The following is a 23,695-nucleotide window of genomic DNA, read 5'->3' on the forward strand; positions in this document are numbered from 1 at the left end:
TCGTACTTTTTGTACAAACACCTGAAAATAGACAGTGCTTTTGGACCTGCTCAAAAGGCTCAGTAGCATTATAGTTATTTGTCCTACAACTGATTCTGACCACAGGACCTCAACAGTTTGTTTGGGTTCACAGTAAATCAGAAACACTTTATGGAGACGAAAGAATGTACTCTATTCAAATACACGTAGGCATAAAGTAACACATTCTGTATGCTTGCAAGTAAGAAGCTGTATTCCTTCCAGGCTAATAAATATCAAAAGCTAGAGCAGGGCTATAAATTCTAGTAATATACATTCAAAACCTGCTACAATAATCTGCCTCTGGAAACAAATGAGCACGAGCATGTTTTTTTTTTTTTTCCTAAACTAAGGATAACAATGCATTATAGCTCATACAGCTACTACTGTTAAGCTTTCATCATAATTACAATCTAACATCCTTTATTTAAATTTGTTCTACTGTAGGTCAGATTGATTGAAAATTTTTCATTCTCATTAATATGGATGATCATACTGATTATGTCTCAGATAGTATACTTAACCCAGCAAACTGAAAGGAGAATTTTGAACTCCTTTTAGATGCATGCATATCAACATGATAATCATCTCTGAACAAATGGACAGACAAACAGGACAATGCATCTCTGCTTGAACTAGAAAAAAAGAAAATCAAACAATATACAGTACCTTGACTTAGTAGGAAACAAAACCAAACCCTCTACAATATTTTTTTCTTTATGTATTGAATATAAGCAAATAAATTGGTAAAAGCAATAAAAACTAATAGATTTTAGAATTCAGCACAAATCAGCACAGGTTGTAGTTTTTGTATTTCTAAATGAACCTTCAGCACAGTCACCAAAACACAGACACCGAAACAGCTACGCAATCATTACTGAGCTATATATTAAAAAGAATTAGTACTAAAATTAATGGTCACGTAACATTCTCCCATCTATCAGGTACAGCTACCTGATGTTTCAATATAATGAGTGATAATATTGCTTATCTTTTACAGATCATATCCAAGGGAAGAAGGACCTGTAAGACAAGTCCACTTGGAATTAAGCTAGTAGCCAAGGTTGGGCAGCAACTTAACATTTCAATCTATACAAGATTCTTGAGCTTTTCAAATGGAGAAAAGTGCCAGTTACTGGTTACAAGCAGAAAATAATTTTTAAAACTCAATTACAAAAATATTCAAGACTGTTCCCCAGTGTTCCTATCATGGCAGCCCTAATAAACGCCCCTAATTGCATTAAACTTGGTTTCTCTTGCAATGACAAGGGAAATTTTTCAATCACTGAGGAAGGATACAGTCCAGTTTCTTTCCTTCCCTCCACAACACTACACACTTCTATCCCACCTGCCACGTACCACACCTCACATTGCATTATCCCAGCTGCAGTCACGATGCTCTGGTTTGTTGGAAAGAGATTCATTACCTTCACTAAATGTGAGCAGAGGGAACAATAAGGTTCGGAAGATCAGCCTTACCTTTTTCAGCGTACTGAAAGATGGCCAGGATTGAAATCCATATTCTGAAGCAAAACGAGTTCTAGGATACATTGCCCAATTCCAGCAATCACTGCTGTAGTCATAAAAGTGAGTGTCACCATAATGTGTGTCATATGGATTCTCAGAGAGCCAGCCCTCTTTAATTGACTCCAAACCATTGGTAGGACTGGATACAACAAAAGGACGACTTTTATCTTCCTGTGATTAGAAAAAAAACAAAACATCACCACTACTCCTCATAAAATGATTGGCTTTTATCATCTGAATATCTGGAATGTATTTTGAAAAGGAAGAGGGCAAAGAAAAACACGCTTTTTCCAAATTTCTGAGTCACCACTTAGGAAACAATCCTCCTTTGTGACAGCTATCATCTTTACTAGCTTAATTAGTTTCTTATTCCTCTTCCTGGAAGACAGTTAGGCATGATATTACTAGCTCTACTGTTCTAAAGGATTCTTTTCCTCACATCAAGAGATTTGCTATCTTTATATACTTCTACATTCTTAATGAAAGCTATTTAAAAGTGCATCTTGTGAAAAATAAACCCAAAGAACATTAATATTTGAGTACTGTGACCTCTTTATGTAAATCATTACTTTTATTGTGCTTTTGGAGTAACACCATAATGATTTTTCCCCTTTGTAATTAAGTAGTAAACAAAATTTAGCCTCAACAAAACCAAGGTATTCCACTACCAATGGCTGCACAATAGCATTGCAGGTTACTGTCACTGTGGCTGACTCAGCACATCAAAGTAGATGAGACTATACCAGGGGTTACATTTACGATTATTCAGAGCAGCATTTATTTATAATCTCAGCAGATTTAGTACACATCTTTTATCAGTACTCTACAAAGCACTGAAGGAATTGTTCTGCAGGTATAATTCATTTGTCACTCTACTTGTAAGACAGAGGCCAGAATTACCACAGTCACAAGTTACAGCAATTGGCTCCAACACAGTAAAGCACTTAGATACATGCTTCATTATAAGAAGGAATAGATCCATCCAATATTTTGGACCTGAGTAATTAACAATTAACTGAAGCATAATTTGTTACAGGATACCTTAGATTCCCTGAAGTCTTTAGCTCAGACTTAAAAGCCTTTTAAGTGATACAGTCCTGTTCTGTCAGCAGTTACGGATTTCCTAAGCTGGTTTATATTACCATAGAATTGTTTGAGTTGTAAGGGACTCTTAAAGGTCATCTAGTCCAGCTCCCCTGCGATAAACAGGGATATGCACAGCTAGATCAGATTGCTTAGAGCTTGGTCCAGCCTGGCCTTGAATATCTCCAGGGACAGGGCTTCCACCACATCCCTGGGTAACCTGTTCCAGTGCCTCATCACCTTCACTTTTTCCTTTTATCCAACCTAAATCTCCCCCCTTTAAGTTTGAAACCATTTTCTCTTGTCCTATCACAACAGACCCTGCTCAAGAGTCTCTCGCCTCCTTTCTTGTAGCTCCCCTCTATATACCAAAAGGCCGCTACCAGCCGTCTCTGGAGCCTTCTCTCCTCCAGGCTGATCAGCCCCAGCTCCTGCAGACCGTTTTCATAGTGGAGATGTATTTTACAGGACCTGAAATCATTTAACTGGTACAGTTCCTTCTGACACTCAAAATAGTTAATCTATGGGTTCAAAATAAAGGAGCATCCTGGCTCAACAGAAATAACACACAAGTGGGCTATAACTCAAAAATATTATCAAGCCAGATATCTCACTTTGTGGTACACACACTGGCCACCCAAGTCATGCAGCCAATAACACAGAAAAACCACAGCATACCTGTACTGACCTCTCAGCTCAAATAAACTAATACAGACACCTATATTTCTGCTTAACATTTTGTTTGTAAGACACCATTAACACTTAGAATGTGTAACTTCTCAAGAGCAGATCCTTTCCTGCAAGTTCTTTCACTCCTATGCCCCATTTTCACTATTTCCCTTATTGTCCACCTTTCCAGTAGAAAGATGCTATGAATCAGAGTACAACTACTCTGACAATGTCAATAGCCTCTAATAACAAGCAATAACATCACTGTCATGTACATACTGATTGCCTAGCTTAGCGCAAGGGAAACTTTAGATCATGAAGCCCCATTTCATAAAATGCACCTCATCCTGAAAACAACGGATGTTAGACTAATATTATCATACCTCAAAGTCAGTAACATCATGCTGGATAACTGGGTTAAGAAAAGACCATTTGCAGGTTTAGGTTAACAGAAAACTCACATTCAATTGTTGAAGAGGGAATTTCTCTCACAAGAGACAAAGCTCTTGTGATATTTTAATCATTCTGCACATCTCTTAGCTAAAAGGGGGTTTAAGAATACTCATCCATGGTTCAAGAATCATTTATAGTCCCTATACAGTTATGCAGCTTCAGTTTGGGACTTCTGAATCAATTTTACCCCACATCTACAAACAAAAGTTAGTTAAAAATAGATTCTATGAAGTAATGAGCTGCAGTACTTCCAATAAAGAAGAAAAAGATCTACAAGAACTGTGCAAAGTGAGCAGTGCCACATCACAATAGATATTATAATTGATTTCAGGTGCTTCTGGTCAGCATGCTCACAGTTTAAGTCTTATCTCAAATATTTAGTTTCTGTATACTGTAAAACATCATTAGTCTGTTCATAACAAATCAAAAAACTAAAACCTGTGTATGACAAAAAACAATAATGACCAAAGAACATGAGAACAGACACGGCACAGCTTTTTTTTAACCTACTTCAGCCAAACACTCCAGACACATACTTGGAAACACACACTGGAAAAATATTATTTTCACAAATTTCTTCAACTGCAATTAAAAGACTGAGGGTTATTAATCCATTTTACATTATGTATCAACAAAGCCAAGGCAAAGGAAATTGATTTAAATAATGGGCAAGTTGATTTTCTCCACTGCAAGTGAAGGCATTTGTGGAGTGATTGAATAGTAAAGAAAAGGGAGGGAGGACTGTCTACATTTTCAGGTCATCTTTACATATCACAGGGCATTAAAGACAAAAGCAATTTTTTTGTTTTGTTTTGAGGATGACTGTTGTGTTTAAAGAGTAGCTTACACAAACTTGGAAAGTGCAGTTCCTCAACAGCATGCTGTTTTTCATTTTCAAAGATTATTTAAACAACAACAGCAAACGCCTCACCCCCCCCCCCCCCCCCCAAAAAAAAACCCACAAAAGCACAGAAATCCCAAGTTGCTCAAATTGCAAACATTAAAACATTTTGCCAAGCCATAACCCCCCACATTTTCTTGAAATCACTTACAGCAAGAACTATTTCTCTGATGTTCTTCACATAAAGCATCACGTAATCTTTGATATAGACTTCTCTGTCAGCATGTGGTATGGAGAACCAGTTACTTGCAATTGCTGCTTCATTTTCATTGTTACCACTCCACAGAACAACTGATGGATGGGATTTTAACCGCCTTACCTGAAAGACAATTCAGTTTCTGTAGTCAAGCAAAACAATTTATCTTAAAAATAATAACGATCTATTTGTTACTACTTTGATTACAAGTTCACATGCATACTACATATGCTATGTCTACAAGTCCCATGCTTTTATCCAGTCTGTCCACTTTTCTGCCAGCTCCAGATCAGGCCCAAACTTTTGTATACTTAATATCCTGGCACATATTCAGTGACACACCTTTGCTTTACACACCTCTTTGTCAGGTGCCATATTATCAGACTGCCCCTCTGCTGCCATCTGTTAGTCAGCAGCAAAACATAATGGAATATTGGCAGGAAGGCTCCGTCTCTACTATCATACCACCAACATCCACTTCTGATGTCATGGGCCAATATAATGAGGAGGCGTTACTTTTGGAGCAGGCCTCACAAATTATTGTCAATACTAGGTTATGAGAAATAGATCACATGGACAAAATACCTGATGAGAAACTTCTGCTCTTACTGATTCCAAGTAATCCGGGTCTGTTGGATACAGTGCACATGCAAACATAAAATCCTGCCAAATCTATGAGAAATAGGAAAGAAAATACAAAATAATCTGTTAGCAAATCACTTTCCATATTTGAAAAACAGATGCTTACTGAGATGCACAACACTTTGCCAAGACAGAAGTTATTTATCTCAAAGAGAATTAAACTGAAACGTTGTATCTGTTGTTCTTGGAAAGTATTACCAAAACAATCACATTCTCCATGGCATTCATCACGATCATACTCAAATTTGGTTTTCTTCAATATAAAGAGTTACAGAATATTCGCTCTTAGAAAGTGGATCCTGATAGCCTTCACTGATAAGTACAGTACTTCTCAGTAAGATGGATTTCAATAGGTTCCAATGGAGTAATTAGAATCCATGCACTGTTGAGCTAGGAATATGAGGGAGTCACCAGCTGAACAGAACTATTTTAAATGTAATGCTTTGCATGGGTAACACCAAATCCCCATTACTTACTAAAAGAAGAAAGTAATTTTTCTGATGTGGTACCAAGTACATTCAACAGGTCTTCAAGTACATTTCTTAACAAAATGCTTCCACAACAAATGCACGGACTGATCTTAAAAAGAGCAAATCATGCTCAGTGAGGCAGAAGCAAAGGATCTAGTTTAAGAGCATGGTGATCTTTCCCTTTAAAGATCAAGCAGATACCACTAAAGAACAAACTCCTTCATTTGTAACTTGAAGAATTACTAAAAAATGGAAAGGAAGAAGCCCAGTGAGATGGGCAGGATTTCTTGTTCTACCTGTCCTGGATTTTAAGTGCCATAAACTATACTCCTGATAATCTATCTCAAATGGAAAGCCTGAAGGAGCATCTTAATATAGCAAGTCCTTTCCAACAGACTTTTCTGAACACCATTCTACCTAGATAATGGGGAGAGCCAGCTCAGCTTCTCATTAAATTGTTTTCCTTGCAATGACGTATGTTCCCATTACTTTTCCCCTATTTCCCACAAAAAAAAAAAAAAAGTTTGTAATAGATCTATTAATAATTGTTCCAGTCTAACACTCTAAGAAAAAGCAAGGCTATTGCTGAAGAACTACTCGGAATCTTTCAGTGATTGTGGAGTCAAAACTCTCTGTACCAAATTTACTCTTTCTTTTGCTGTTTCCTACAGTGAGCTATTACTGTTTCTACTTAAACACAGTTTGACTCTAATGCTCTTTTAAGCCTTTGCAAGACCAATAGAAAGAATAAAACTAAAGCCCTCCAGCATCATCCCGCACCAGAATAAGGGTCTGACTTTCTGTGTCTATTTGCTGTTCACAGCGCTAAATAAGATCTACATCTTGCATTGAGCACTACCCAGGCACAGGTCTATATGGCCTACTTAGATTTTCTAGAGTCAAAAATGAAAGAACTGCAAGTGCTCAGAAGCCTTGAAAATCAGGGCACACATTCAGATGACTAAAATAGATTTTTTTTTTTTTTTTTTTTTTTTTGCCAAGCACATAAAGCAGAAGGCAGAAAGGTATCAGTTTTGTTTCTCTGCTCTTTTATGCTGCAAACACCAAACACACTTCTTGGGATTTTAATACCTGATGCAATTCAGTCTTCACTCATCTAGTCCCTATTTCGTCAAGGCTTATTAACAAGTGTCTCCAAACTTATATAATCAAAAGATACTCATCTAAAATTATCAATGTTTACAGCAGGTGTTCCCTTACAGCTATATTTACACTCAATTACGGTTTGTTCAAAAGAGCCCTTTGGATAAAGTCTACCATGCAGGCCAAATGAAACTTAAAAAAGAAAACTAAAAGAAAAAAAAAAAGAACAAATTTTCATTCATTTCCCCAGCAGGGAAAAACATGACTACTTTCTTTGATGTTTTGATTACTCAGAAGTAAGCACAGAAGTCAAATAGATTAAGCCTTAAATCCTCACAATGATCAGATTCCAAGGTCTCCACTCTCAAACCTGGGGTATATACTGAAATACTCAGATATTTCAGAGCTATTCTCACATGAGTTAGTCCCTAACCACAGCTACAGGGGCCCACAGCATGGCTGTGGTAGAAAAACTACTATTTGAGTTTGTGAATAATCCCCCTCCCACGAAGTACTTGTTTCACAACTATCTGACTAACTGTGGCAAGCCCTGTTGATGTCCAGTCCAGGACTATAATCCACAGAAGTTCTAATATAGTGCACATCAGCACAGTATAAATACCCACTTTCCGCATTACGTAACATCACTAACACTAGTTACTCAGATGTTTGTTTCTTTCTCTCATTCCTTCCCAAGAGAATAGAAAATGTAAAACTGGAAGAGGTTGGAGAGTCTGATCTGAATAGAAGACAGAGAGTTCAAGGCATGAACCTCTAGCTAAGATTCTGGGGAATGTAAGAGCAGAAAAACAGAAACAGTAGGGAGAAAAGAAAGACCAAAGTGAGGCTCTGGGCAGAGAAGGGTGGCAGAGTAAAAAATGAAGACCACAGATTTGTAGCCTTAACTGGAAGAGGAAATACAAGCTAAAATAAACACTCCAAAACCTCACTTCCAGTTTCAATAGACAGCCTCAGTAATGAGCAACAATTAAAGTGAAAAATATATTTACAAAAATAAATTTCATATATATATGAGGGTTTATATCTATAAGTTGTATATACCATATATACACATAGAAAGTTGATCCATATATACACATAGAAGGTTGATCCAACTTCTCAGATTGGTACTTCACCACGTATACTTTGGAAAGATGGTTAGAACTTCTGTATTAAATTTGGCTCATTTACAGAAGAGAATGGAAACAATACAGTAGAGTATTTATACACAATACACAGTCTGTATTATTATTATTTTACCATTATTCCCAGTTCATCACAAATATCGTAGAAATCATCCTGCTCATATATTCCTCCTCCCCATATCCTAAGTGCATTCATGTTAGCATCTGCTGCAGACTTCAAGAGTAGCCATAATCTGTCAAATACAGTAAGAAGATTTACACAACTTTCATAGCAGTTTCTAAGGTTATATCACAAAAAATCTCAAACATTCATCTCTAGAAAGCCACCTAGTAATTCAGACAGAAGCCACTCTATTTTGATACCTCTAATCCTGCATGTCTGGAGAGAGATCTCAAAAAGCAATTTTTTGTGGAAACAAAGTTACTTGGTCCTGTAAACACAAAACAGATGAAGTGGCACCTGCATGAGGACTGTCGAAACAGTAATGCCTCCTACTTTATTACCTTGACCCACAATGTCAGAGGCAGAGGGTGGTGGTATGGCAGTGGAGGTTGAACCTTCCTATCAATATTCCATTTTGTTGCTGTGCAACAGATGGCAGCAGAGGGGCAGACTGACAACCTGGAACCTAACACGGAAGTGCATTTGAAACAAAGGTGTATTACTGAATTCTTCCCATGCAGAAAAAATTGCACCCACTGACATTCATCAGTGCTTGCTGAACGTTTATGGAGACCAAACAGCAGATGTGAGCACAGCAAGGTGGTGGGTGGTGTGTTTCAGCACTGGCAACAGAGACAATGGGTCACCTCCGCTGGTGCAGATTTTTATGAGCACAGCATGAAGGCTCCTGTTCATCGCCAGTGAAAATGCATAGTTACTGGTCATGGTTATGCTGAAAAAGAACGTTTCATAGCTAAGAATTTTCTCTATCTAATAGTGTTACTGCACTCTTCATATGTGTTGTAGTTGGCACTACTTCTGGAGTAACCTACGTAAGTACTTTTACTTGACTTGAAACAGTGATTGAGCACCTGGTAGGAAGGCGGGGCCAACCCAGAGGAGCTCAGGTGCATGCAATACACCTGAGTGACCAAAAGGGGTGGAGCCAGGATCCACCCCTTCCCAGATCTCATTTAAGAGATGGCAGTGGAGCTACAGGTATCTTGCTGGAGATCCCTGTGTACCTGAGGCCTTTTGAAGGTAAGCAGCTTCTTTCCTTTATTTCTGTGACCACGGCTGTTGCATTTGAGCAAATTCTCACTTGCTGCAGCCTGGGACCTTGCTGCTCTGCTGTCATTGCTGCATTTTTCCATCACATTACACCTGCCCTGAAAGGAGTCCACCCACACCAGTGCCAACATTTACCTCTTCATGTTTCTCCATCAAAGGTGATCCTTTCTCCTAAGAAAATATCAAATGTGGCTTACGTGTCATAGGTCACTCTATCCTGGAAAGAATCTGCTGGAATCCAGTTTGAGCCCTTCATGAAAATGGGTTGGCCATTGATTTTAAAGTAGAAACTCAGACCCGGAGATCCAGGAATAGGCTCCTGAACAAGTTCTACTGTCCGAAAATAGGCCTGTGAAGACATAAAACATAGATTTAAAGCAGACAAAGTAAAATAAATAAAAACTATAAGGCAAATGATTCAACTGAACAATAACTTAAAAGTTGTTGAAGTCAGACGACCTCACCTCTTTCGGTACTTTTCAAGCAGAAATTAAAAGTGTTTAAAAAAGTTAAAAAGCGTTTGCATGTGTATGTGTGAGACAGATGCATGTTTGCTTGATGCAAAATTCAGTTGAAGTTCTATTTGGGAATCACTGATCTAATGCAGCCACTGCATTCCTCTCAGACACACTGATCTGAAATTTTCTCCTTATGGAAGGAGACTACAGAAGCTCTGCTGGAGATCTTGTCCCTAAATATCTAGCTTCAGCTTCATCCAGTAAAAAGCAAAACCACATTTTGTTGTTGCCTTGAAATGATATCTCAAAAATGCTGGTTTGGAAGTGAAGGTCTCTCTGGCCTTAATAGCTGCATTTGAACAGTATGCTCACCCATCACATTTCACAGAGACCAGTTCAGCTAAACAGTCACCAACTCTATGTAAAGTATTAAAGTCCATTCCAGATACAAGCACATATGAAGCAGATATCAAACTATCTTCCACAGCTGCTCTTTCAGCCTAGTATCTGGTATCATGCACTGCAAATGCTGGAAAAAAAACCCACCACCAACAACAAAACATTCCTCCTAACTGCAGGTAGAGGAAAACTTCCCAAGAAACTATTCTGGGTATTCGATGGGACTTCATTTCAGCTAAAGTGACAGTGCTGTTCTGAAGAGGTATCTCAATCACCACAACACACAGATAATACCATGAAGCAGTACTAGGTGGAGCGCAATAACACCTTGCACTGAACCCTTATTTTGCTGAGCTATCTTCCCCACCTACTACACTTGGGTCCTGCACAGCTATGAAGTGTTACAGAATACACTTCTTTCAGAAAGACTTTCTACTACTATTTCCCCTCACAACCTTCTTCCACTTTAACTTATCTGGATTAGAAAGAAATTTTCTTTTTCCTTTTGGTACCTGTTGCTCATCATCACTGGGAGAAAGTTGGGAAACTGAATAAAGTGAATGAAAGCAAACAAAATTTCAGCCAATGCACACTAAGCAACAGGTTTGGAACTGGAGGGCAGGAGTTTTTGTCTAGGCTGCCTCTAAGCTAGCAACCACTCCTTCCTCAAATGACTATTTACAAGCTGACCTTTGGAAAATGTATAGCAGAGTACAAACTGTTCTCTCTCTACTTTAAGATACAGTTGGGACTGTATCTGTCTGTCAACCCAGCTAAATTTAGCCTAATTAAGTGCAACTGATATATCTGTCTTTAAAATGAAATGTAATGCTTTATTTCACACACCAAACAATTCTGTATTCAACTGGGACATAATTAATCTCCCACTGTGTGACTGTGATTATCAAATTTTCAACGTACCAATAATTGTGAAGATAGACAGAAAATTATTTCCAGTGGCAGAAAAGACAAGAAAAAAAAACTTGCTTTTTTTGCTTCCTCCTCAGTGCTTCTCAGTCAACTGAACAATGATTAATCAAATCCCTGGACAGATGCAATGCAAACTAGGTGCATGAGTGGACACCATGGATCACTCACCTCAAACTCAATCCCTCTGCACTGTGACAATGAACAAAACATACAAATTAAGGGGGAAAAAAAAAAAAAAGGAATTTACCTCAGGTCCTGTAGTGTTGTACAGTGGTGCCCTAGGGATAACAGTAGATTAAAGGCAAAAGGATCTCAGCATTGGGACTACTGTAAAGGATTGACACTACAGGAATTCCCAGTGACAGAAAAAGCCTTAGAAGAATCAGACCACTGAGAAGACACTTCTGATTCCTAGCCAATATTTCTGTGCTCACAGAAATGCTTAGGCACAGCGTCCAACCTCTTTTCTACCACAATTTTGCTGCACACTGGGTCAGCTGAAAACAGACCAGCGTGATGAACTTAGCTTTAGGACAGGAGTCTTGCACCCATTCATAGAATTTTGCATATATATTCTAAGATGAGAAGTTGAGTTTAAGAAGAAATAGTAATCATACAACTCTCACCATCTAACTGCTGAAGGCTACAAAAAAAAAAAAAAACAAACCCCACAACCTACATCATGAGTACTACACCAACTAAAGAGTTCTGACTTTCTTCTAGTGAACTAAATTACTTTGAGAAAAACTTTCTAGTCTCCAGTGCAACTCTTCTTTTGTGGCACAAAATGAAGTAAGATTTATAGACGTGTATTTGGGAGGTCCTCTTAATGGTTGTCATCAGGCAGGTTGGGACTGTCTCAGAGTGCAGTTGTAGTGGAGTATTTATATTACAACAGAAGTAATGTGATACTGCTTTATTTGTCCTCAAGTGGAACTCATGCAACTGGCCAAATCAGAGGCAATTTGTGAGGCTGAAACCGTCAGCCAGGACCACCCACACAGTCTGAGCACAGGGAAAAGCTCCTCGGCCCCATCTCACGTTTCTGAGATCCCAGGGTTTGATGACTTTGTGCTCCCAAACCATTGCTCTCCAGGGGCCCACCTGGTAACACAGCACCTCTCCCCACTCCTACTGCAGCTTTCTTCTGCCATGCAGAGCAAAAGAAAGGCAGAGGGGAACTTCTAGGACCTGGTACACTTGATTAAATATCCTTATGGCTCTGACCACCGCAACTTTGCAATGTGCATGACATAACATATCTTGCTCTCCAAGGACTGATATTTCTCCCTGACTAGGAGCATGGAGAAGAGGCTTTTTAGCCACCAAAAAACAAACACCCACTCAACAATTGAGAAACAGATATGTGTATCTTTGAGTCACATACAAAGGCTCTGTACCCAATGGCTGTGGAAACCATTTGGCATTCCTTGATTTAGCACTAGGGAAAGCAACAGGGACAAAGATGCCCAGAGCTGAAATAAGATCACAGAATGCCCTAGTGACCTAACTAATTAGCATGCAGCATGAAATGTGTGTGAAAACTACCAAGTCAAATGGAGAGGTTTTTGGAAGTCATGTTAAAAGGCCTGGGGGAGAAGAGGGTGTAGAGGCAAGGAAGGAACAATGGTTGGAGGTTAAGATCCAAGTACTAAAATAGCATCGTGAAAAAATGAAATGCAGTGTTGAAGAAATAAGCATACAGAAAGATGGGGAAACTGATTCCAAAATCAAATAAATGTCTCAAAAGACAGCGAAAGAGATACTAAGTCACTTTTCTTCTTGCCATGCCTACATCAGGGAATTTATCAATAGCAAACAGAACTCGACCTCTCTTGAGAAAATCCATCTCATTCTCAAGTAATTTCTGTCTATGACTTAGTTTTATATCATCTTGAGAAACAAACTCCAACACAGAGTATTCAAACAGAAAACCAAAACATAAACAGAAACCCACCTCATCCTGGATGTTGGCTCTATTATATTTTGTTTCTCTACCGCTCTCAGTGGCAATGTGTAGGTATTTCCTCAGTCCAAGAGGCTCCCTGCAGAATGGGTTAGAGCCTCAAAAGTCTCTGCAAGCACAGACTGGGAGGCTACCCAGAGGATTTCCCAAAGGATTAGCTAATGTTTTGGAGACTACTGTAATATATCAAAAAACAGAGAGGGAGTCCCTACTAAAGACAGCTGGATCTGACATAAGATTCACACTGCATATTCTTACGTATACAGTTGTTGCCCTTTAGTTCATCTGCCCAAAGATATGCAGATACTCTGAACTCATACAGAGACATAGCAGCTGAAAAATGTTTCACACCTATTAGTTAAAAAAAAAAAAAAGGAAAAAATATACCTCAAATATACCTCACCAGAACAAAGCACTGAGTTCACAGCAAACACCTTGTGGGAACTTTCAGAAATGTTTGTCACTGGAAGTGTTTCCTGAACTACCCAAGGTTCTTAGTAAGCCACAGAAGCACTGTTATTCAGTTCTGCTAACATGAGGGCAAATTGTGCTAGAAAAAACTGTATACAGAGCCTTCATCCATGCGTACAGCTCAGGGCAGGGACGTGTCAAAATCCAAGACAGAGACTCAGAGAACACATGAAGGGCAACTACACTTTGCACTATGAATCTATAAAGTCTTCATATGTGGTTAATTTATAATGTCAGCAATGTGGTGCATTTGTTCTTTTCTGCCTTTCCCTTTGAGAAAAGAAAAAAGGCTTATAAGTATCTTTTGTAGACCATGAAATGCCTGTGGCTGTATGCCATAGGGCTCTATGAAATATCCTGATGGAATTACCCCAACTGAAACAATTAATCCCCCTATGAGGAAACGTGTAGCTTTTACACAGTAATAATGTGTTTATTTGTTTGTAAATACAGGCTTTTAGACACATTTCCTGCTTATTTTCCCAAGCACAATACGCTGTGTTTATTTAGTATGATTTTTTTCAAAATGTATCACCAATAATAGCAAAGAACTATTCCTAGGACTTCATGATCAAACTTACTACTAGCCCAATAAAGACCAGGACTCCAGAAGCTCCTGTTTTTCGTAAGGTTTCCTATGTGAACCAACATTACAGGGAATAGCAGTTTTAGATGCCTGGTGACCAGATTAGATTTCAGTGAAGTAATATACCTCAGAATCACCTAATGCATACGTTTATGTGGTTGCTTCCGCATGTTGATGGCTTAAGGGTCTCACAGCCTTACTTGTAGCTATTTTTTTGTTTGTTTGTTTTTCCAAAGGATAGTGGGAAGTTATCTCTTCTGGGCTTATTAGTAACAACCATCAGATAATTATACCGCCAGTATGTTGCAGAAACCCTTAAGCAAATATCCTCTCTCTGAATATTACTTTTGTGGTCAGTTTTAAGATGTTACCTCTTCTAGAACCTGTGAGCCTTCCGTCACATTCTAACAAATGAAAGTATGTTGGCTTCTTAAGGATACACCAATCCCACAATTTTTTGAAAAAAACTTGAATTAGCAAGAAAAATTTCTGTAATAAATAAACCTTCCCTGACATTCAGTTTATAGAAATGCAAATGAGCTCTTTAGTACATGATACAAAAACATCACCACGACTGATCAAGTTTAAAAGTACTTTTTTTTTTTTTTTAAAGTTAGAAAGATTAAACATCTTTTCCCTTCTGATGTTTCCAACTAACTGTGAGCCATCTTCTAGTCTGAATGAAAGTAAAGACATCTATAAAGGCTAAAGCTACCACAAAACAGGTAAGCATACATTTTGACATTAAAAAACTCTTGTTTCTCATCAATGCTTTCACATGCATATTATAATCCAGCAAAACACTTCAGAGCTTTAGATACATGATATGTAGAGCAGATGTTCTAACAGTGCAATGGCAGCTATAAAACGAACTGAAGGGCTCACCTTTGAAATTTTCTCAATCTGGTATCCTCCTTCCATGATGAAAGTTGTTGTCACATTGTATCCAATTTGTTTTCCATGCCCATTTGGCCACCAAGCTTCTACTGTAGAGTTCTTGAACATGCAAGAGAAAAAGCCAGAATGTTTCTATGAATAAAGACATAACATGCACCTGGGGGATCAGCTGCCTTTGAGAGGCCTGATGAGTTTATATGCCTCAGCTGAGCCAAGGTAAGTGGGATTGCTCCAGCTGGGGCACTGAGGTGAAAAGTTTTCGAAGTGTGTTCTCTTTCATTTGTTTCTCAGCTATTGCCTCACTTTGAGTCCACAACTGGCCATCACCATGTATATGCATGCACGTGCATGTCTAGACAGAGAGGTAGGCTGATAGACCGAAACTCAAATATCTGAGTCTCAGGAGCAGACACTGCTCATTAGCCTCTATCATACCCCTCATCTAGTTGACCTGTTTACCTATCATATGCAAAATCAGATTTACAGAGCTGACATTTTTCAGTTATGACCTTGGTAGTATGTGGGCAGACTTTCAAATAAGAGGTTTCATTCACTCATTTCACTGCTTTCTGCTTTTTCCCTGTGCTTCCTAATAGTTTCAATGGTACTCCAAGATTTTCACAAACATAAAAGAACTACCCTTAAGATTTAATTTTCTCATTTTTCTAGCCATAGAGAATAATAATTATATAAATAATTTCCTACGCTTACATGCCTTTTCATTCCAGTAGCCTACTTGTGCTGCTCGGTCCTATTGCCAACATTTGCCAGCAAATGTTTCCACAACACAAAAATTGTGGAAAGAAAGCAATAACGCATGCAATCAAACAATGCAGAGATCAGCACTGAATAGTCATGGAAGGAGTGCCTCAATCTTTCCGTGTAAAGGGAGACCAGAGAGAAGCCCAACAATATGTTCTGCTGTAGCCACACTTGGACACAATAATTAATGTATTTAGAAACATTTCAGCTCCCCTGATCTGGAGCTATCATAACTGCTTGTGCTGAAGTGCATGGATACAGATGGCAGCACAAAATCATCGTGTGCCCCAACAGCAAGGGAGCATTTGCAGCCACCTAGAACAGCTGGAGTGTTTCACTGGCCACTAATGATGTCATCCCCATGCTCACCATTAGCTGATAAGCAAAATGCTGTCATGTTAGCAACACAGCACTTTGTGTGGTGATTTCTGGATAAGCATCTCAGCTTATATGCAACACTCAAGCATCTACTGACTTTGCAACATAATCTGCAATAAACTTTCTACTAGAAACAAATTTCTGGTGAGGTCTCACTATTCAACATGCACCTCACAAGACTGATGTACAGAGCAAGTGCTCCTTTATGCTTGTCAATATGTTAGAACACATTGCAGGGCTTCTTGGAAAATCAGCTGCTGTGAGTTCATGCAGCAAAGCCTTCTGTGTACAAAGAATAACAACACACTGTTGTCTCTGCTCTGAAGGAAGTGCTTCCTCACAAGCTCGCAGTTATACCCCACTAACAGATTTCTTCTGAAGTTGGGGGTGGGGTGACTAAATAAATCATTTTTGAAGCTTCACATTGTTGTGCCTCCTCAATGCAATCCCTAGAAAAGCTAAGCAGAGACTAATGATTGCTTAAAATTAATCTAGGTATTTGTAATTACACAACTTGCACACCTGATGACAAAAGTAACAAAAATCATATGTTTACATGCTTTTCTGCTTTCACATCTAAATAAAGCAAAGCATATCATCAGACAAATCACTGAACATGCATACTGAAGCACAAATGTCCTGCTCATCTTTAACATGCCTTTTCTCCACTGAAACAACTGACAAGATAACTCAGGAATATGCACGTAACACATTCAAGCTGGGGAAACAAATGCAGTTACACAGCAAAAGAGAAAATTTTTTGTAAAGGCCAGTATAACATCCAAAGGTTATCACAGACATTAAGATGTTACTAACTGCCAGGGCTATCTGAAGCCCCAGCCTGCTTGCCCACAGATTTGGCTGTGCCCTATGGCAGAAAAGAAGACAACAGCTCTTGCTTGTCTCCAAGGGACAGCACAGTCAAAGGCAGCTGGTACTGTGCCTGTCAGGCTCCCAACCTGCCTGCTAGCCTGAGCCTGCCACTGTCAGCTTGACCAGGGCCCCCTGCTTTCCAAGCAGGAAGCCAAGACCAACTTCATACTTCTTTTTACCCCACTAGGCTCATTGCCTAATTCAAAATACCTATTTTTCAGCAGGAACAGGTAACTCTGATTTTCTTAACCAGCATTCAAGCCTAGACATCTCTTCTTAATTACATCTATGTAACAAAACTCAACGCAGTTTCTAAAAAGCTTACAAATTCATGAAGGGAAATAATGCTGGTGAGGTGATTTAAGCCTGCCACTGGATTGTTTCCTAACACTTTCTGAAGGTGAACCCATTCTTTTGTCTTCTATCTCTAGGGTGTATATCAAACAGTTGAGTTCTCTCTTCATTAGAGCTTCCTCTAACCTCCAAAATTCCTTCTAGGCCTTACCTACCCCCAAAGGACTAAAAGCCAATATAAGGAATTACTACACAAAACTTCCACCAACAGTACTGCCAGTCAAGTTCTTCACATGGTTCTCTTGCTTTTATTTACATGAAAGGGTATTTACTGAGAGGTTTGTGGAATGTTTCCTCTCTTTCTTTTGCATTATATTTCAGTCCCAATCAACCAGATAAACAGTGGCATGAAAGACAAGATACCTACTGTCAGAAGAGTGAAGTGAAAGATGGTATACAAAATTTATCTACCTAAGTAGCTTTTTTTAACCATGGCCATGAAGACATGATTTTTTTGTTTTGTTCTGTAATAAGGGAAAGGCTTCATCATCTTTTTTGACATTGTGCTATGCAGATTTAAAATATATATATATCAACTTTTAGCAAGGGAAAGAATTTTTTTTCCTATCCTGCAAGGGCTACAGAACTTGTCAAAGTCAGGAGCAAAGAAAGAAGGAGAAACTGATATGGAAGCAGAAAGACCCATTGAAAACCAAGTGAAACAGTACAGTTTGCATTTGGCTAGAGCTCCCATGCACAGCTCCTTACCTTGCTGATGTTTACAAGCAGCACAATACTGCCTTCACCAGGTTGCAGCTTCACACTGTATGTTTGCTGTGTTTGCAGTTTGGGAATGTTCACAGTTGCAAGACCTGCAATTGGCTTAGAGCCAACTACATTAAAGATGGACTCAATTTCAAGACTCCACTGCTGAGCTCTCCTCACTTAGTAAAGGGAAAGAAGAAATGGGAATACAAGAATTGAGTTTATGTACCTATTAGTTAACATGATCTCTCATCAAAGAAACAATTTAAATAGCTTGGATTAAATTTAACAATTTTCAGGCTGTGTTCGAACCAGACCTACAAAGTTAATCTTACTTAGTGCATTTGATGTTAGATTTTCTGACTTTGAATAGAACTACATAATGTGATTTATATTTTATAATGCTTTTCATTCCAAAACTATCCAGGGCTTTTTCAGAGCTTTGTAAAGAAGTGAGAGAATATTACACCAACCACTTTATCATTAGGAAAATGTTTCTTTTTTCTACCAACTCCCACAGACATTATATTTGCTTTTAGTCAGCATTCATATGAACATGGTACTCTTTGGGAAAGATCGTAATCACAGGCAGTACAATCACTTTTGTCTATGAAACAAAACCAGTATTAACAGAAAATGAGCCCAATTCATCCCAGAGTCACTAAACAAAATGAATGGAGTTATGCTGAGAGTGAATTGGGCCCATTGTGTCTAGACTTGATGGGCTCTATCATTACATCCCTTCTGCACTTAAAGTATGGTGGAGGAAATAAGTCAGTGCCTTGCCCAGGACCTCTCCCCACTGCTACCTGAGAGAGCCATTTCCTTTACAGAACACTTTATCAAATAAGACAAGCTAGGGTCAAGGTTACTCAAGTCTAATGTTTGAATTTCTCACTTATCTGAGCAATTATATTATCTATGTACAGGCACATCCTGGCTACTCCTATATTCATATATAACAGATGAATGTCTATAAAGCAGAAAACAAGGAAAACTAAAACTGAGACACATTTGGTATACATAAGCTGCTCATCACCTACTTTCTCTTTTCACATACATATTCTATCTCTCCTTCCAGGGAAAACAAGAGAGCTTCCTACAAAACCAAACGATTACATTCAGCCTTGCTGTATTTTTTAGAACCACGAGTACTGAATGGGTTTGCAAGTTTGTACTACACCCAGCATTACCCGGGGAAGATGAATTTTCAGAAATGTTGAAGGGTTTAAAACATAAACCCACACAGACTATCAGAAGGGTTGGTAGTTACATTTGGTACAGTTAGAGTTGGTAGTTAGCATTTTCCCATCCATCCAAGAGAATAAAGGAATTCCATTTACTGCCTGAAACGTGGAGTCTAGGCACAGAAATCAAGAACAATGAATCTTCTTACAGAATCAGTGGTCAAAAGGCAATGACACCAGATCTGTTGAACAATGTGAGCACATAGCCAGTTTCAATTCAAGTTGTTCATTTATTCTTTATTTTTCAAATGTTATTATGTACAAATACTAATATGCTGTGGCTCCGGTTCCAAAATACTCTGTTGAATGATAAGAGGTTTGCTCTCTCTAAGCTATTCAGAGAGTATCACTGCCAACCAGAAGGTGGAGTTGTGGGAATGTGGGAGGGACCAGAAAAGATTTTTACTGTAACTAAGTTCTAGAGAGCACAGAGCCTGTGCTGGGGCTTTCCATGGAAATTCCAGTCACGTTAATTCTAACTAAGATCTGCAGCTATTTCGGGAAGCTTTAAATGCATTCAGGGAGTGACGTCTTCCTCTTTTATTCCTACACAAAAACCCTGTTCCCAAAGGCTGAAATTCAACCCAGTGCAGAGGACTCACGTGCTAGCTTTTACTCCACTGAAGACCGGGCTCAACAGGCAGTGAAAATGTGCAGGTGGTCTACAGCGGGCTACATTACCTTTTACAGAAAGTTTTGACAGAAAATTAACTACTTTGCTCAGCTGCAATAATCTTCAAGACAAAGGAGAGGAAAATCAAAGAGCATGTCCAGGGAAGAAACCGGTTGGGTAAGTTAGATAGCAAGAATGCAGAAGGCTGTCCTTTCAAATTGCAGCCTTAACAAATTACCATGGCATAACAACGCTGCTCTTCTGCCTCAAGCTTCACATTGTGTCCTGAAAATTCAGTGCTCCTGAAACTCTGCTCGCTCTGCATTTGCTCTCCCAACACTGAACTAAATTCCCATAGCAGCTTTGTTTTCGTTTAAAATGGAAGTGTGATAGAAGTTAGAGTCATTTACTGGGAGTCCCAGTAAGAATACATGCCAACAAAAAAGAATTTTTCTCAAACAGGTGAACAGGGGCAACCTCAGTTACGCTATATAGTATTTCTTAAGTTATTCTGTGATCTTCAAGCACAAAAAAATCTGAATTCTAAAATTTAAGCACTACTGTTTATACTAAGTACTGGTTCAAGACCTAAGAGTGTGTGCTGTGGTAAGCACTACAAAGAGACAACAAAACTATAGAACCTCTTTCTAAATGAACAGTTAATTTAGCTCAACAGTAAAATGGTTTGTATCCCAGAGGTGAAAAAATAATAAAAGGTCGTAATGTGACTTACCAAAGAAAGGAGTTAAAGAAAAGTAAATCAAATGATAAAGGTTATAGGCCTCAATCCTCACATCTTTCCAGATTCCTTGAGTGGGAAAAGAAGGGCCCCAGTCCCAACTAAATGAACACTGCTCCTGGAATACAAAATGATTACATTATAATTGCCTATTTTTCACACAGAAACGGATGCTGAACCAGAAATAAAAAGTATTTGCTATCTAGAAATGAAATATTATCATGCAGTGAAAGAATTTTTCCAGTTTCCTTCAATTCAGAATAGCCTACATTATCTTTCCTCTGACTCCTTGAACAGAACTCTGTTGCTACTACCTGTATTAATAAAAATACAACTTTGTATTAAACATCCACATATATTAAAATTTAGTATTAGTAAAAGAGTAAATCACTTATCCCAACATCTAAAAATAAAATACAATGTTAAGATGGAAAAAAAAAGGAAGCCAGAAAGTTACTTTCAGTTCTGCTCTGAATTATCTTAGTTTGTAAGGTCAGTATTTAATTTCATAACTAAAAGACAAAGTAAGCAGAAAATGAATCATTACCAAGAGAAGCTCTGGAAGAGAATAATTAAATATCAGGGGCATATCTAAAATATTTTAACCTCTATTTTTCGTAGTAACACCATAGATTAGTTCAAGGAAAGAGACGTACATGTCTGATGTATTTGTGCAGTTCAGTTCTGTTCACTTTTTCCCCCCTTTTTATGGTTCTTTCATACAAAAACAAAGGAAACAAAAATATGGTCGAGGAATATCTTAGTTTTGATTCTAAGAGAATAACCATCTGAATTATAGAATGCTTGCCGGGCACAGAAGTGCTGCTTTCCATTTAGCTGTTTTTCAAACGCAGTGAGAGCTCTACTTAACAAACCCCTTACAGACATCTATTCAGCTGTCCTCCAAGCTTCACACAGCCCCAGCCCTCAAAGCAAATACAATAGATCTCCTTAAAGTCTCGTAGGGTGACCTATAGTTCTATTTAGAGACTAATATCTTACAGCTGAGGCATACTAATTTTGGCAAACCACACCGCACAAGTCTGGCCTATCCCCTGCATCGCTGGAGTCAGTCTGCCTGCCTATCAAGTTGCAAAACAGCCTTCCAGGAAGCGAGCACTGCACCGATTTCAAGTGTGAAAACAGGGACAATGCATTCTTAGAAAACAAATCAGATTGAAAGCAATTTTCCCTTTACGAAAGATAAGCAAATGAATCACTGACGGATGGTCAGGTTTCACTAATAGTATTGCAGAGACTATCAGATATAATGTCGTAAGAACGATACATTCATATCACTAAAGAACGTTTACTAGAGAGAGACTTGTTTCACCACAAATTGGTGTAAAGAGTTAGACACATTTACTGCACTTAATGCTGAACCTCGAACATGCATTCAGCTCTCCATTACTACAAGATGATAAGCAGCCAGCTTCATTTAGCTATGTTCTAGTGTGTTTCTTTACTTTTAAATGTGACATCATTACTGCTTTTACCACATACTTGGAACTAAAAATGTTTCTGGAAATGTCTGGAGCAGTTTCCAGGTACAGTCAAGCAACTCTTCTGAGAAAACGAATGAAGGTACTTTTGTACAAATTTTGAAGTATAATTCAGTAAAGTACAAAATCATTCCTGGCCATTTTTGCTCTATAAATAAGACTACAGCTGCTCAAGTGCATTCTTCTTTTCAAGCTCTTCCCTGAATTGATTTCTAAGAAACACAGTGGAGACAGCATGGATCAACTTTCTAAATGAACCAACCTTCTAAAACACAATAAAAATAAAAGCAGCAACAAGTAGTGATATGGACAACATCTTAATACTGATGTATGTTCCGAGGACAACATGAAATTCACTTTTCCATTAATAAATGTAAAGCAAATTACACCCATGTTTAGATTAACAGGATTCTCCTTGCTTTTTGAGAGGCTTCTACAAGACCTTGTTCAAAAAAGTTTAAAATTCCTTAAAACGAAAGGCATTTAAGAGGAGACAAATATGCAATATAGAAATAAAAGCAGTTCCAACGTACAAGGGCTGCTCCAAAAGTAATGCATCCTATTTTATTGCACTGGCCCACAATGTCAGAAGGAAATGGTGGTGGTATGGCAGTAGCAGTTGAACTTTTCCATTGATATTCTGTTACATTTTGTTGCTGTGTGACAGACGGCAGCTAAGGGGCAGGCTGATAACATGGTGGTTGACATGGAAGTGCATACAAAGCAGAAATGTGTGACCGAATTCCTCCACGCAGAAAAGACATTCATTGACATTTGCTGAACATTTATGGAGACCAAACAATGGATGTGAGCATAGTGAGGCAGTCGGTGTTGCCTTTTAGCAGTGATGACAGTGAAGTGAAAGACAAGCTACAGTCCAGGTGGTCATGCAGATTCTTACGAGCATGGCATGCAAGATTTTGTTCATCGCTGGCAAAAATGCATAGCTTATGGTGGTTGAAAAAGAGTACTTGTGGCTGAGAGTTTGCTCTATTAAATAGTGTTTTTGTGCTCTTTGTATGTGTTGTAGTTTCCACAGAAATAAATAGGTGGCATTATTTTTGGAGTGACCTACATAAGTTCACCCAGCCACCGTCTCTCCCTGGCTTCTGCAAAGCTGTCACGAATAAATGAGATGCTACACAAATTATAGTTTACCCAGAGAACAGTAATGAAGTCAGAGTTTCTGAGTTTCATTCTTTGTATATTATTGTTGGTTTCACTGAATACCTACCTAAAAGTCACACAGTAATAAGATGGGAACAGGTCCTCTGTTAGATAACACTTCTCAGGACAGAGCTGCCCAGTATAAATAGTACAGAACACGAGCAAATAGCAAACACTCATAAAGCTGCTTGGCTGCAATTTTTACA

At 38.5% G+C, this 23,695-nt stretch overlaps 1 protein-coding gene across 24 annotated transcripts in view; it reads right to left on the reverse strand.

Annotated features, from left to right (window-relative positions):
* The window catches only part of MANBA (mannosidase beta), a 72,240-nt gene that overhangs the window by 22,735 nt on the left and 25,810 nt on the right, over positions 1-23,695 (reverse strand). For all 24 annotated transcript variants that reach the window (XM_046940856.1, XM_040699900.2, XM_040699899.2 and 21 more), the window contains exons 5-12: positions 20,815-20,938; positions 18,225-18,400; positions 15,138-15,248; positions 9,640-9,791; positions 8,324-8,441; positions 5,433-5,519; positions 4,803-4,970; positions 1,498-1,716 (exon numbers count right to left, since the gene is read on the reverse strand). In XM_046940856.1, coding sequence (XP_046796812.1) covers positions 1,498-1,716; positions 4,803-4,970; positions 5,433-5,519; positions 8,324-8,441; positions 9,640-9,791; positions 15,138-15,248; positions 18,225-18,400; positions 20,815-20,938 — 1,155 coding nt within the window. The remainder of the gene's footprint in view (positions 1-1,497; positions 1,717-4,802; positions 4,971-5,432; positions 5,520-8,323; positions 8,442-9,639; positions 9,792-15,137; positions 15,249-18,224; positions 18,401-20,814; positions 20,939-23,695) is intronic.

This window comes from Gallus gallus, chromosome 4, assembly GCF_016699485.2.
Source record: "Gallus gallus isolate bGalGal1 chromosome 4, bGalGal1.mat.broiler.GRCg7b, whole genome shotgun sequence".
NCBI lineage: Eukaryota > Metazoa > Chordata > Aves > Galliformes > Phasianidae > Gallus > Gallus gallus.